Source organism: Hyperoodon ampullatus (genome assembly GCF_949752795.1).
Source record: "Hyperoodon ampullatus genome assembly, chromosome: 2".
NCBI lineage: Eukaryota > Metazoa > Chordata > Mammalia > Artiodactyla > Ziphiidae > Hyperoodon > Hyperoodon ampullatus.
This window is the reverse complement of record NC_136915.1, coordinates 55,194,992-55,209,096: the sequence shown is the minus strand read 5'-3', so window position 1 is coordinate 55,209,096 and position 14,105 is coordinate 55,194,992. Positions and strand designations below refer to the sequence as shown.

The 14,105-nt window shown below is 36.4% G+C and overlaps 2 protein-coding genes across 2 annotated transcripts in view; one reads left to right on the top strand and one right to left on the bottom strand.

The window, feature by feature from the left end:
• Positions 1–9,206, top strand: part of ITGB3BP (integrin subunit beta 3 binding protein) — a gene marked incomplete at its 5' end in the record, with an annotated part of 71,538 nt that extends 62,332 nt beyond the window's left edge. Inside the window, one exon of the mRNA XM_079720955.1 lies at positions 8,827–9,206. Within this exon, the coding sequence (XP_079577081.1) occupies positions 8,827–8,858 (32 nt within the window). The 3' untranslated portion in view covers positions 8,859–9,206. The remainder of the gene's footprint in view (positions 1–8,826) is intronic.
• Positions 9,207–10,491: 1,285 nt separating this feature from the next.
• Positions 10,492–14,105, bottom strand: part of ALG6 (ALG6 alpha-1,3-glucosyltransferase) — a gene marked incomplete at its 3' end in the record, with an annotated part of 54,478 nt that continues 50,864 nt past the window's right edge. Inside the window, exon 14 of the mRNA XM_079697451.1 lies at positions 10,492–10,689. Coding sequence (XP_079553577.1) covers positions 10,492–10,689 — 198 coding nt within the window. The remainder of the gene's footprint in view (positions 10,690–14,105) is intronic.

Below are 14,105 nucleotides of genomic sequence, written 5' to 3'. Positions count from 1 at the left end.
AGCAGGACTTGGGCAATCAGTACATATTAGGTGTTTTTCTTCCTCCAGCTCAGACCTCACATAGCCAGAAAGTAGTCTTTTTTATTCACACTGTTCATACCATATGCTTCAGTCCTCTGGAATCTCTCTCTCTCTCAGGACGCCAGGCTTTTCTACTACTTCTCTCTCTGCCTGGATTGTACTTGCTTCCTTCTTTGTCTAGCAAACTCCTGCTCATTCCTTAAGGTCAGCCTTCAGTGTCACATCATTTGAAACTCTCCCCAGCTCGCCTAGGTAAAAGGCTAAATTGCTTCATCTTCTAGGCTTCTACAACACATGTCTGAATGATTATAAATGTATCATGTGGTAGTGTATTGTAATTGTCTGGTTACAGGGCTCTCTCTGGGCTTCTCCTTGGCAAACAAACAAAAGTCTTATCTCTATACTGTAGTCCCAGAGTTTAGTATAGAACCTGGATAGAAGGTCCATAATGCATATTCAGTGAATGAATAAAAACAAATGGCCACTCTAAGAATTTTTTAAAGGAATTATTTAGATATTTTCAAATACTTATAAATTGCTATTTCCTTACATGCCTCATTCATTTAAGATTTATTGAATGCCTACTAGGAGCCAGGCACAATTCTAGCATTGGGGATACACTAATAAACAAGACAGACATAGTCCTGCCCTCAGGATTATAGAACCTAGCACAAAAGATGAATAATTATAATAAAACATAAGCACACATTATAATAGTAAGTTTCTTGGCAGTTTTCATCCTAAATTTTTAAATGTACATTCTGAAACAGAATCAGGCAAATCTGTAGGCTGTTGAAATAAGAACTTATAGCCCCAAAGCTGTTATTTATAATGTAAAATAAAACTTTATGTGTAGGTTCTTTATTTTAATTTCATTTTGATTAAGCATTTATTCTGCATCATTACTATGACAACATACTTTGCACTGTTTTCTGAAAAAAAAGTCTTTTTTCTTTCATATAGAATTAATTATATGATCTTGATAGCTATGAATTCCTTAAAATCATTTTAAACCGAGGTACTGTTTCACCTTTATAATTAAGTTTAGCCTTGTTAGATTTCACTGTTTATTTTTCAGGTGGAAACATTTTAATTATCAAACTTGGTATTGTCTGTCTGTAAAGAAAATAGGGACATTAGTTGAAATTATATTTTATCTATTCTTATAAATAATAGGAAGGCAGTCTAACAAGATCTGTGAGTTAGAGGCTGTTGAAAGAGAACACTGTTGAGCTTACCAGGCTAGCTTTCAGAGAGGGCATATTTTTTAGTGAATATAAAGAGGGCCCTTAATTGAGTACCTTTAGTAAAAACAGCTAACTCAATAGTGAGAGGTAGGTTATATGATGTTTCTGTAGGGCACATTTGACTGAACAAAGACATAACAAGTCAGTGAATTTGGAAATGTGCTGAATTAAGTAAATAATTACATATTAACTAGTTGTACCTTTCCTTCAAAACAATTCCTGTGGATTCAGCAATACAAGTAAAAATGATATATTTATAAATAGCTTACTATAACATATTAGCTAGAAGCATTATGAGTCATGATGTAACATTAGTGTTTAGTGTACCTGCAACTGAAGGTTCACAGTAAAATCTAGCATTATCCCAGACTTAGTGGCATCAATATTAAGATTCTTAGAAGCTAACCAGATGTTGCCTGTTTTCTCTCAGAAAATAATTAATGCAAAAAAAGAATTCTATTCTATACTGAAAATACGTTTCTTTGGAAATGGTATCTCAAGTGATTAATATTATCTTCTTAACTAGCTGTTTTTAAAATATTTGCAAAGCATCTTCTACAGAAAATTGTATCACTTTCACTCCTTAAAATGTTCATTCTGTAGTATACAATAAATAATAGCTTATAATAATAGCTAACATTTGAGCACTTTCAATGTGCCAGACACTGTTATAAGCACTTTATACGCATCCCGTTTAACCTTCACAACAACTTATGTGAAGTAGATAGTTATTATCTTTATTTTACAGGTAAGGAAACTGAGGCACAAAAAGGTTAAGTACCTTGTACCAGAATCACTTAAGAGACAGAGCCAGTATACTAACCAGAGTAGTCTGGTGCCAGAACCTGTGCTCTTGCCCACAACATGGTAGTAATCAGTGAATGTCAGGTTTCATGACTGCTCAAAGATTTTAGATCCTATTAAGTTTTAAGTATACAATATATATACAAATACATACATTCATTCATTATAGGGTAAAATGTTTTATACAATTTCTGACCTATGGAAATCCAACAGCAAACTATTAGATGGTTGTCATAAATACAGTTATATACACACATAAATATTCACAGTTATACCTTTGGCAAATGAATATACACATTTAATATATGACAGTCTCATTAATGAACTTCTGGGAAACTTAAGAATACTGAGAATAGCTTTGTGTTCGTGGATTCTAGTAAACATCATCACATGTTAGGGATGTTTTTCTGAGTCTTTCTTTTGAGTAGTACTTTCAAAAAACTTGAAAGAATTAAGGTTGACCTACTAGTTAACTTCCCTTTTAGTGGGAAGCAACAGAGAGAAATAACAGTGAAATGTACTTGACTACCTTTGAGACATTTCCCTGGGTTCTTTTGATCATGTTTTCTTCTCACCTTGGGTGCTTTCTTCATGATCTTATCCATTCCTTGACTTTAGTTCTCACCTTAGTGTATAAGTTACCCTCCTCCTGAGCTGTAAACAATCTCAGCTCCCATACATTATTGCCCTAATATGCTGACTTCATCCCCCCCTCATATTATCCCTCATTGTATCTTTCTAGGGATTACATTCATCCAGTGATAAGGCTGAAAACCTTACAATTCTGTCTCATCCAGTTGTCCCCACGTCCAAACTGCTGCCAAGTCATATCACTTCCCAAAACATTTACTTCTCCTTTCCACGTCCACTGCACTGGTTTACTCCTTCATTACCTCTCATCTAGATTATCTGCATCCTCATTGTAACCTGCCTCTCTTGCTCTTTGATCTCGTTTCCCTACAGCCTGTCCTGCTACGGAACAAATTATGCTTTCGAAGGTATCACTCCACCATATTCGTAGTAAAATCCAAATTTATACCATCATTCAGAACTCTTCCCTGATCTGACCCCAGCTTACCTTTCTAATTTGTCTTTGTGCCTCAGTCACTCCAGATTATTTGCCATTCATACTTAGACACATTCCTCAGAAAGCACCTTTCTCATTTCCTTATCTTTGTTCTTCTCTCCTCTACTTGGCATACCTTTTTCCCCATCATCAAAATTTTACCTATCTTTCAAAACCTGCTTATAACTTACCTTACACAAGGCTTCCTTAGATCCCTCTCTTCCATGTTCTTTTATGCATTTGTCATATCTGCCTAACTGGTATGACTAAGGGAGGATATTAAACTCCCTGATCTTGTCCTATGCCCTAGAAACCTCTGACAGTCACAGTGCCCCTGACACCACTGTGGCCAGATTCCCTGTCTGCACATCAGCTTCTGCCCTCTGTCACACTTCAGTTATTATTCCTCCCGACCTATATTATTCAGTGGGGGTAAGCACCCCATATGCATTCGCTCCCAGAGCCTTTAGAAAGTGGAGCCTTTATAAAATAACGTTACAATAAGAGAGACTGTGCGTAAGGGAGACAGACAGTATGAAGACCAGCAAAAGAGGCGGAGAAAGCATGATTTGGGCTAATGTCGACAAGCGATGCTGAGATACATTTCCTAGAAACAGTGTAAATAAATCACTTGGTTAACAAAAGTGTGAGGGTTAGTATAAACAAAGCACTTTGCTTAATGCCAACCTAATATTCAAGCTAAGGATATAAGATTCATATTATATACATGAAATAATAATATAAGACAAGCTATGATAAGTGATACAAGTTCAGACCCTTCTTCTTTCTAGGATTCTGGCGAATAGCAAGTACAAAAAAAGATTATGAATCCAATGAGGATCAAAGTATCAACTTGATTAGTGGAGGAATTAACCTCCAACATGGCAGGCCCTTTGGTAGAAGGTTGGGGTAACTAATGTGGACTAAGGCAGAAGTGGAACCTCCCTCTCCCATACTGAATCTAGATCTTGAATCCCATGTGCTCTCCTGAACCTGAGGAGAAAGCTGGATCCTTGAAATAGACCCAAGTCCACGTGTGTCTATAACAGTAAAGACCACAAACCTACCTTACATGCTTGGTTGCAGAAGAGAGAGAGAGAATGGGCTGGTCTCCTTACAACATGAAATTACGAAGCATGAAGGCCAGCTGGACTTGAGAGTAGACAGACGGTGAAAGGGAAGCTGAATAGTGGGGAAGAAGAGTGTTGTGTAAGAATAGTGGCCGAATATGACTGGTAAAATGTGGACTACTGTTCGGGACTTCAGTCAGTCAAATTTGTCACTTTTCCATGGGCTGTAGGGAGCAGAAGAGTTGACAGAAATTTCTTCCTCTTCAGGCTGAGGAGAGTAAACATTCTTTCCTACTCTAAGTACAAAATGAAGAATAAGCAGTAGTATAGGAATACACAACGTAGATCGCCTTTAGGATAGAGTGATTAGATCATTATTTAAGGGTTCATGATTTTAAAACCAGTTTTAGTTATTCTACTGTATATAATCTCTTAACAGAGGGCCATCCAAGACCCTAGTAATGGAAATGTTTGTATTTTACTAGGAAGCTGGAATTTGAAAAATGGGTAATGTTGATGGGCTGTGTAAACATACTAGGCAGAGAAGCAGAATGACTGAACAGTAGATTCCAGATATATCATTGACAGTTATGATCACCAGTCTCATAAATTAGCTCAGACTTTATTCATTAGGCAGAAATGGACCAGTGAAGATTATTAAGGAAGTAAATCCAAAGTATGGTTTAGAAAGAATATAATTGCTATATAAAGGATGAATTCTGTCAAAATACTGCTCATGAACTGCATCGCTGTATGTAAATTTCTTTTCATTTGTGTTCTGAGATCTTCATCTCCAGAACCAGTATGACAGTGTAGAGAAAACAAACATGCTGCTGTTCCTTACTCTTGTGCTATGATACACATCACATTGATCGAAGTATTGATTTTTGCTGGATCCTAAATTTGGCCTCAGAATCTTTCTCAACACAACTGTCCTGGCAGCCATGATCAACTGATGAGACTTCTTTGCAGGGCCTGGCATTGTAACAGAGAATGGGATTTGGATTAGATGTCCAGCACCAGCTCTACTACCTACTTTAGCTAGTGGCCTTAAACAAGGCACTCGGTTCCCAAAACCTTAATTATAAAATGGGACTGATGCTATTTACCTTGTGGATTATATAAAATAGCTTAGGGAATTCCCTGGTGGTCCAGTGGTTAGGACTTGGCACTTTCACTGCCAGGGTCCCGGTTCAATCCCTGGTCAGGGAACTAAGATCCTGCAAGCTGTGCGGTGTGGCCAAAAAAACAAAAATAAAATAAAAAGCAAATTAATTAATTAAATTAAATAATTAGCTTAATTAGTACCTTTCCCACAGTAACTTTTTAATAAATGGCAGTCTTCCTTTCCTCCACAGTATTATCATTAGTTCTGATAACTGTGTATCAATAACCTATAAGGATATTAAGTGAACCCTAGGATGCTTAAAATCTTCTACTAGTATTCAGATCAAACTCAGCTCCTGAGTTGGCAAAAGTTGGTTGTCAAGTTGGCAACCTATCTACTTGTAGGACAAGAAGAATATAGGTGGACTGTCATGAATAGGGAAATATAGGGGCCCACCATGTATTACTTATTCATAGCTGCCAATATAAGCAAGGAAGGGATATTTCAGGAAGTAAAGGGTCCACATGCCCTATGGGAATATATGCCATCAGTTGCCATTGGGTGCTTTTTTCAAAGGCTTCCTCTCACATGTGCCCTAAGGCCAAACAGACAAGAACTTCTATCACCACTAGGAGTCCCCAGAGAGACATACTCTGAATAGGAATGTCAGTAAAGACTCTCTTTTTTGCGGGGGCAGCTGTTGGAGGAAACACCTGCTGAAAGGCCCTGAAGGCTTACAGACAAAAGGCGTGTAAGATTTGGTGTTTTCATTAGGTCATGTTGGAGTTTTAGAACCCTCTCGAAGTATCTCAAATCCATCTTCACATAAAGTGAAGAGTGCTATGTCAGAGTAGTCATATTGACAATTATTTCTGAAGGTGAATCTTGCTTTGAAGACTCAAAAGTAAGCAAATGAGAGATGACCAGTACCTAACTAAACTAGGTACCAAATTACATAGTAAACGGGTGTTTAAATCATTTCTTAAATCATGTATGAGATGCATGTTAATTTGGAAACTAATTCTTGATGATTTAATAAGCATCTTTTTTATCCTGCAGGCATTTAGAAGAAATGCACTCACTATGAAAACGCCAACTTCTGTATCTGCCTGATCATATTTAAAGGAACAGAAGAAATGTAATTAATCTGCCCAGTAAATACCAGATCATAGTGCAGGCAGGTGCATGTCTAGATAAAATTTCTTGCAGCTAATTTAAACTTTCTACACGCACAAGTAGATAATCTCAACGTAAATAATACATTTCTTCTTGACCCTTTAAAGTGAGCCAACGTGTAGAAGAGGATCTTGACTTATATTTTGTATCTCATATGCTTCTATATACTTTGAGCATTTGTGGATAGACTTAATAAAGCATTAATAAAAATGGCACCTTTGGTAGAGCTATATATTTTAAAACTCAGATTAAATCTAATAGTGAGTGGTATTAGGTACCAGTTTTCCCATTTAAAGCTCCAGATGTGTATTTATTAGATTCTTTTGAAAGCTTTTAAAATTTATAAGTTTATTTTAGCTACTATCTCAGGGATGAGTCTTTATTATATTCTAGTTATTCTTATGCTTGTAGAGAAAAAGTATTTTCAAACTTTTAAAATTTCCACATCTCCTTTTATAAAATATTGGAATGTATTTTTCAGTATAGACTTTTAAATATGAAGTTGTTTTTAAACTGAACTACACAGACTACTGAATTTAAAGAAAAGACCTATCTCATGGAGCAATATGAGATCCCCTCCAAATTATTTTGAAGCATTATTTTAAATTTTTAATTTTCTAGTTTTTTTGTATCATCATCTGTGCTGTCACAAAATAAAGGGGAAGAGAGAATCACAGAACTGATAGCACGTTTTTTTAAACCTTATATACTTTGACCATTTCCACAGGGAAGAAAATGCTATTCCCTTGCATAATATCTTACACAAATTGTCTTGACAAAATTTGTGTAAGATATTACCATGTCATTGAATTCACTGTATCATGAAAATAAAAATACTATGAAAAATTTGAAACAAAATTTAACAAATTAAGGTTGAAAATAACTAATTTTCCATTCACAGAAATTTCAGATTCACCTCTTAAAATGAAAATGAGTTATTTTTCAATTCCAAACTATTCATTGAAATGATACTAAACAGTAACTCAATTAATAAAACTAATTGCCTTCACTAGTGATTTTATTGGTACTACTTAAATAAAGTTTTTAGAGAATCTGCTAAATATTAAGGATGCTTTGTGATACAGTGCTCATAATAGGACATTGCCTAAAATATACCAAAAAGGATAATTCCTTTGTGTTCTACCATTGAAAACTTACCTTAGAATGTAAGCCAAAACATATAAAGAAACCTACATTAGTTAGGAAATGAAGGGTTAAGAAGTAGATTGGTTTCATATGTAATCCAAGTTATGTAGCTATGTGCTTAATGCTGTTAAATCAGTTAGTTACTGTATGTTTGACCTCTTGATATACTAAGCTTTTGCCTTTCAGAACAGCTGGGTCGGCTAAGAATCCCTTCCCAGTTCTATTCATTGTAGATCAGATGACTCTCGCTTTATCACCCTTGGAGGCCACATGAAGGACAAAGCAGAAAGATCCACACACAAAACTAATGTTTATATGGGCGGAGGGGGAGGTGGGGCAGAAGGCGGGGGATACACTTGGCCCTGATCTTCCAATGAACATAACAGAAGAGAGAGACCAATTGAGACTTGAAACCATTGTGTTACTCCCAACCATTATTTAGTTACATCCTATCCATCTCTTACTCTCTTTCCCTTGAACAGAGAGGATCCTTTGGCTGCCTTGACTTTTGTAAATGTTTCACTCACTTAGTTGTGGTTTATCATTTGGACAGAATGCTACATCGGGGATTTTTCTCCCCTCCCTAAGGCTTCAAGACAAAATGACTTCTGTTGCCTCATATTTGATACATGAACATACACCCTGTTCTCTTCATTTTAAGACGCATACCTAAGTTTATTGGCAACAAAGAAAACTGCATTTTTCAGAAACAGCCCTTCCCTCTAAAATGAACTGGAAAATAACTTAGAAGAGATCATTTTTTGACAGGTATATCAGTGAATAAAGTGAGAAGTCTTTAATTTTTTTGTATAAGCTAAATATCTCTATATTAAAATATCCCTGTAATCCTGAATATAGCTGAGAGAAATGCTTTGGAATTGCCTATTTCTGATCTTAATTCATCATCACTGGACATTTTTGTTATTTTGGTACTTAACCCCTCAAAGTTCAAAGTGGACTGTTCTTAAACTGGTTTCTAATAGATATGAGATACTTGACTTATGAGATAATTGCTACAAGTCTCCATTAAAGCTAAAGTGTAACTCCATATGACTAGATTAAATCATCTGGAAATGTATTTTTATTTAGAATTCACCTATAAGATACCTTGAATATGGGTGCATTCTATTTTACTGTTTAAATAATACTTTCATTTTCAAATAATGTCTCTCTATTCCAACTATTTAGAAGTTGTCAGAACTTCCTCATCATTGAATTAAATCAACATCCTGTATTAAATGCAAGTTTTCTATTACAAAAAATAAAAAAGACTACACCAGCCAGCCAAGATGCTGACATTTGGGCACAGTGATTACAGATGGTGACCATGGACAGCGATGTTCCTGCTGATTCGGCAGCGATTCAAGGCTGCTTTTCTGTGCTGACCTGCCCTTTGAGTCTTTATGCACATTTGCTTTGAGAAGGAAATACTTCTTGATTTTTTGCTTTGTCTAAACCTACTTCCTCTATCAGACTTAAAAACATATACCTTGTTGCATCAGCCTGTAGGTGTCCGTGTCTAGAACCAAATTTTCTTTGTGTATACGTGTTTGGCTTGCATTGTTTTAAAATATACCACCACTTAGTTATTATGCTTTAATGGCTTATTAAAGAAATATATTCATTAAAAACATAGGTTGATGGGGAAATGGTTATTTTTATTACAGAGACTAAAGAAAACATATCTTTACATGAGAATCTACAACATGGCTACAATAAGTTATTTTTACCAACTGAATACTATAGTAAAGATGGGCTTCTTCTAATATAGAGTGATATAGTATTAACAGGGCTAAGTTAACATGAAGCATGATATGGATCAATGCATATGGATTGGTAACCTTGAACCATGTCATAACAAAGAAGAACAGAAGGATGAACCCAGTATAAGGCCACTTAACTTAAACAGAATGATCCTGAAAGTTTAGAACTAATGATCATAAGTAATTACAAAGACTTCATTCAAATCACTTAGATTTAAATTTAGGAAAATTCATTGTTTAATTGCATTCAGGTAAATCAGAGTTCTTGGAAATAAATAAGAACACAGTTTAGGGCTTCCCTGGTGGCGCAGTGGTTGAGAGTCCGCCTGCCGATGCAGGGGACACGGGTTTGTGCCCCGGTCTGGGAAGATCCCACATGCCGCGGAGCGGCTAGGCCCGTGAGCCATGGCTGCTGAGCCTGCGTGTCCGGAGTCTGTGCTCCGCAACAGGAGAGGCCACAACAATGAGAGGCCCGCGTACCGCAAAAAAGATAAAAATAAAGTTAAAAAAAAAAAAAACAAAAAAACAGTTTAATCTCTGCCTTGCTAAAAAAATTCAAATTTGCACATGTAATGAGGCATGTTCAAACTTTAGTTTAAATTGCCTTCTCATAGTAATATAAAAGATTATCACAAATTTAATCCCTGAGATATAATTTCTAAAGCATTCTAAAATGTAAGGAAAACTAAATCTGAATACCAAAATTGGTGATTTCCTTCAAAAATAAGGGGCTAAATTCTCCCATTAAGCTCACTGTATTTGCAGATTTTTTTCAAGACAACAAATTGTAGAGTACATTTCCTAAGTAAACACTGAAATTAAGGACATGTTTCTCTTATTTTCCCACTTGAATAATAACTGAATTTAATAAAACTACAATATTTCTTGGCCACTCAGTAGTTAGAAAATAAAAGCCTCCATTGCTTTGGTCCCCATATACATTTATTTTGTGTAGACAACAATGACTTTTCACCATCTCCTTATCTATAATTCCATGATTCTCAAAATGATCATTTCTTTTTAAACACGGCAAAAATTTCACAAAAGCTTGTAGCACTATTAATATTTTCACATTTCTTTGGGGATATAACTAGTTGATTTTCTTCTGATTTCTTCCGGTTTTGGAATCCCACATGATTATAATGTTGAAGTATACCAAGAAGAACAGGAAGTTTAAGCAGGATACAAAACACACCAATACAGAAAATAAGTCCGGTAGTTTCTGAGGAGGATCCAGTGTGACAGTCATCAGTGTCAGAAGGACCATAATGATTACTGAGATAAGAAACTAAAAGGAGGGGAAAAAAATGTTACTGCATAGGATAAAAGATAACATTTAAATGTACTGGTAACATTGATTTATAGTTGTAAATGAGCAGAACTGAAGGGGAGAGCTGGGGGTTCAATCTCTTCTACTAATGAATCTCAACCTCGGCTGTATGGAAGAGTCATCTGGGGGTTTTAAAAAAATCTCGATCCTCAGACCACATCCCAGACCAATTAAATCAGTTTCTGGGGTAGGCTCTCCAAGTGATTCCCATGTGTAGCCAAAGCCTGAGAACCCCTATCTTATACTTCTTATCACCCAAGCACTGAAAAAAGGTATCTGAAATAGATAATATTGCTAGTCAGGGTTAAATTCATGGCATGCTCCAGGGCCCTACAGGATATAAAATTCTAAGTTAATCTAAGAATTCATCTATGAAAAATTTTTCTACAGCAAATGCAAAATTACATTTCATATTCACTGAACACATTCAGTGAGCCAGTGCTGTAGTAAAGCATGGTGGGGCACGTGAAAGAAAATGTCCTCTGGCCTCGAAGAGCTTCCAATTTAGGGGAATGAATGAACTAGTTAAATAAAATCACAAAGTCACAGTTTATTAAATGCCAAGGTGAGCAGTAGACATAATTACTGTATTTATTGTAATTGTGCAGCAGTCAGTTTCCTTCTCTAGACCAGTGCACCGCACCACAGAACTTTCTACAATGATGGAAATGTTCTATTACCTGTGTACTCCAAAAGAGTAGCTGCTAACCACATAACGGCTACTGGGCATTTGAAATATGCCTGCTGTAACTGAGGAGCTGAATTTTTAATTTTACTAAGCTTAAATCCACGTGTGTCTAGTGTCTACCATATTGGATGATATAGCTGTAGACTGTGAGACAAGGACCAGCCAGACAAGGACATGGAAGCTGCTTAAGTAAATGTAGAAAACAAGCAGTGAGAAACAGTAGTGACTTTCATGAAGGAAGTGGGACATAAATGGAACCCTGAAAGATGCTTTAATGGCTAGATTATGACAGAATTGGTAAGACCTGTAAAGAGAGTAATGCAGTGATCATTCCAGATGGAAGAATGGGAAGGATGGAAGCCAAAAAGGCTTACAAACAGGTATAAATAGGCTGCAAATATCCTCCAAAGGGAAAATATGAGTCAATCTTAGTGAGGAATGAAAATTTCTGAAGTGAAGTCATCAAATCCAAAGCTTCAAACTTAAGAAATATGGGACTGAATGAAACGTCATGATACTATGATCTTGAATCAGTGTCAAAACTCCAGCCATTACCCCATTTGTCTGCTCCTGTTTAGAAAAGTTTCCTAAAAGAGTTAACTATAACTTGCTGTGTCCAATTCTCCCTTTCATTAGTGAACCTGCACCAACTAGGCTTTCACTTCAATCACTCCAATAAAAGATCCATAATGACCTCCACTAAACTAAACCCAGTGGTCAATTCTTATTGCCTTATTTGTTCTCTCAGCAGCATTTGAAATAATACATCAGTGCCATCTTGAAACCCTTCCTTTGGCTTCCATGACATCATACTCTCCTGGTTTCCTCCCACCTCACTAGTTAATCTTTCTCAGACAACTTCGCTGGTTCCTTCTCAATCTATAATCACACCTTTGGTGAGCTCATCCAGTGATGTGACTTTAGTCACTGTCTATATACTGAAGACTCAAATTACTGTCTCCAGCCTGGACCTCTCCCCTAAACTCCGGACTCATACATCCAAGTTCTCCTTAAAATCTCCACTTGGGTATCTAATAAGCACCTAAAACTAAGTGTGTGTGTGTGTGTGTGTGTGTGTGTGTGTGTGTGTATATGTGTATGTATATAAACTATCCTCAATAAGCTTAACAATTGACTTATCAGAAAATATGGATGCCACAAGGCAGGAGGATGGACGATATTCAAATTGCTGAAAGAAATAGCAAAAAAACCCTTCAAAACTGAAGGAAATTAACAAAACAAAGTCAATACATTTGAAAATACTGAAATAATACAAAATATGTTCTCTAAATACATTAGAATTAAATTAGAATAGAAAAACATGAAGTAGTCAGGAAATCCCCAAACATTTGGAAACTGAACAACAAATGCCTAAATAATTCATGAGCCAAAGAAGAAATCAGAAGAAATGGACTATATTTTTAACTAAATTAAAAAACATATATTTCAAAGTTTATGGAATACTGCTTAAGAATGGCACAGGGGTTATATCTGGGTTTGAATGACTATATAAAAATGGAAGAAAGGTCTAAAATCAACCACCTGAACTTGAACTTTAAAAAACTAGATAAAGGGGCTTCCCTGGTGGCGCAGTGGTTGACAGTCCACCTGCCGATGCAGGGGACACGGGTTCGTGCCCCGGTGCGGGAAGATCCCACATGCCACGGAGCGGCTGGGCCCGTGAGCCATGGCCGCTGAGCCTGTGCATCGTCCGGAGCCTGTGCTCCGCAAGGGGAGAGGCCACAACAGTGAGAGGCCCGCGTACCGCAAAAAAAAAAAAAAAGAAACTAGATAAAAATGAGTAAACCAGGGACTTCCCTGGTAGTCCGGCGGTTGAGACTCCACACTCCCAATGCAGGGGGCCCAGGTTCGATCCCTGGTCAGGGAACTAGATCCCACGTGCCACAACTAAGAGTCCACATGCTGCAACTAAAGATCCCACATACCCCACACACCGCAACAAAGATCCCACGTGCCACAGCTAAGACCCAGCGCAGGCAAATACATAAATATTTTTTAAAAAAAGAGTAAACCAAACCCAAGCATGAAAACGGGTATATAAAATTAGAACCAAAATCAGTGACATAGAAAACAGAAAAACGAGAGAAAATCAATGACCAAAAGTTGGTTCTGCAAAAATATCAATGAAACTATTCAAAATTTAGCTAGACTGACCAAGGCCAAGAGAGAAGGTACAAATTTCCCAAGTCAGGAATGAAAAAGGAACATCACTCCTTACCATACATAAAAAGGATTATAAGGGAATATTATGAACAACTGTATGCCAACAAATTAGATAACATCGATGAAATGGACAAATTCTTAGACACACCACTGAAATTGTGTCAAGAAATACAGAAATCTGAATAGACCTATAACAAGAGATTGAATTAATCATTTTTTAATTGAAGTACAGTTGATTTACAATATTGTTAGTTTCAGGTGTACAGCAAAGAGATTCAGTTATATATATTTTTTTCAGATTCTCTTCCATTATAGGTTATTACAAGATATTGAATATAGCTCCCTGTGCTATACAGTAAATCCTTGTTGCTTATCTATTTTATGTATGGTAGTTTGTATCTGTTAATGCCATACTCCTATTTTATCCCTCCCTCCTGAATTAGTCATCTTTAAGATCCCATGAAGAAAGGTCCAGGAACAGGCAGATGGCTTCACTGGTAAA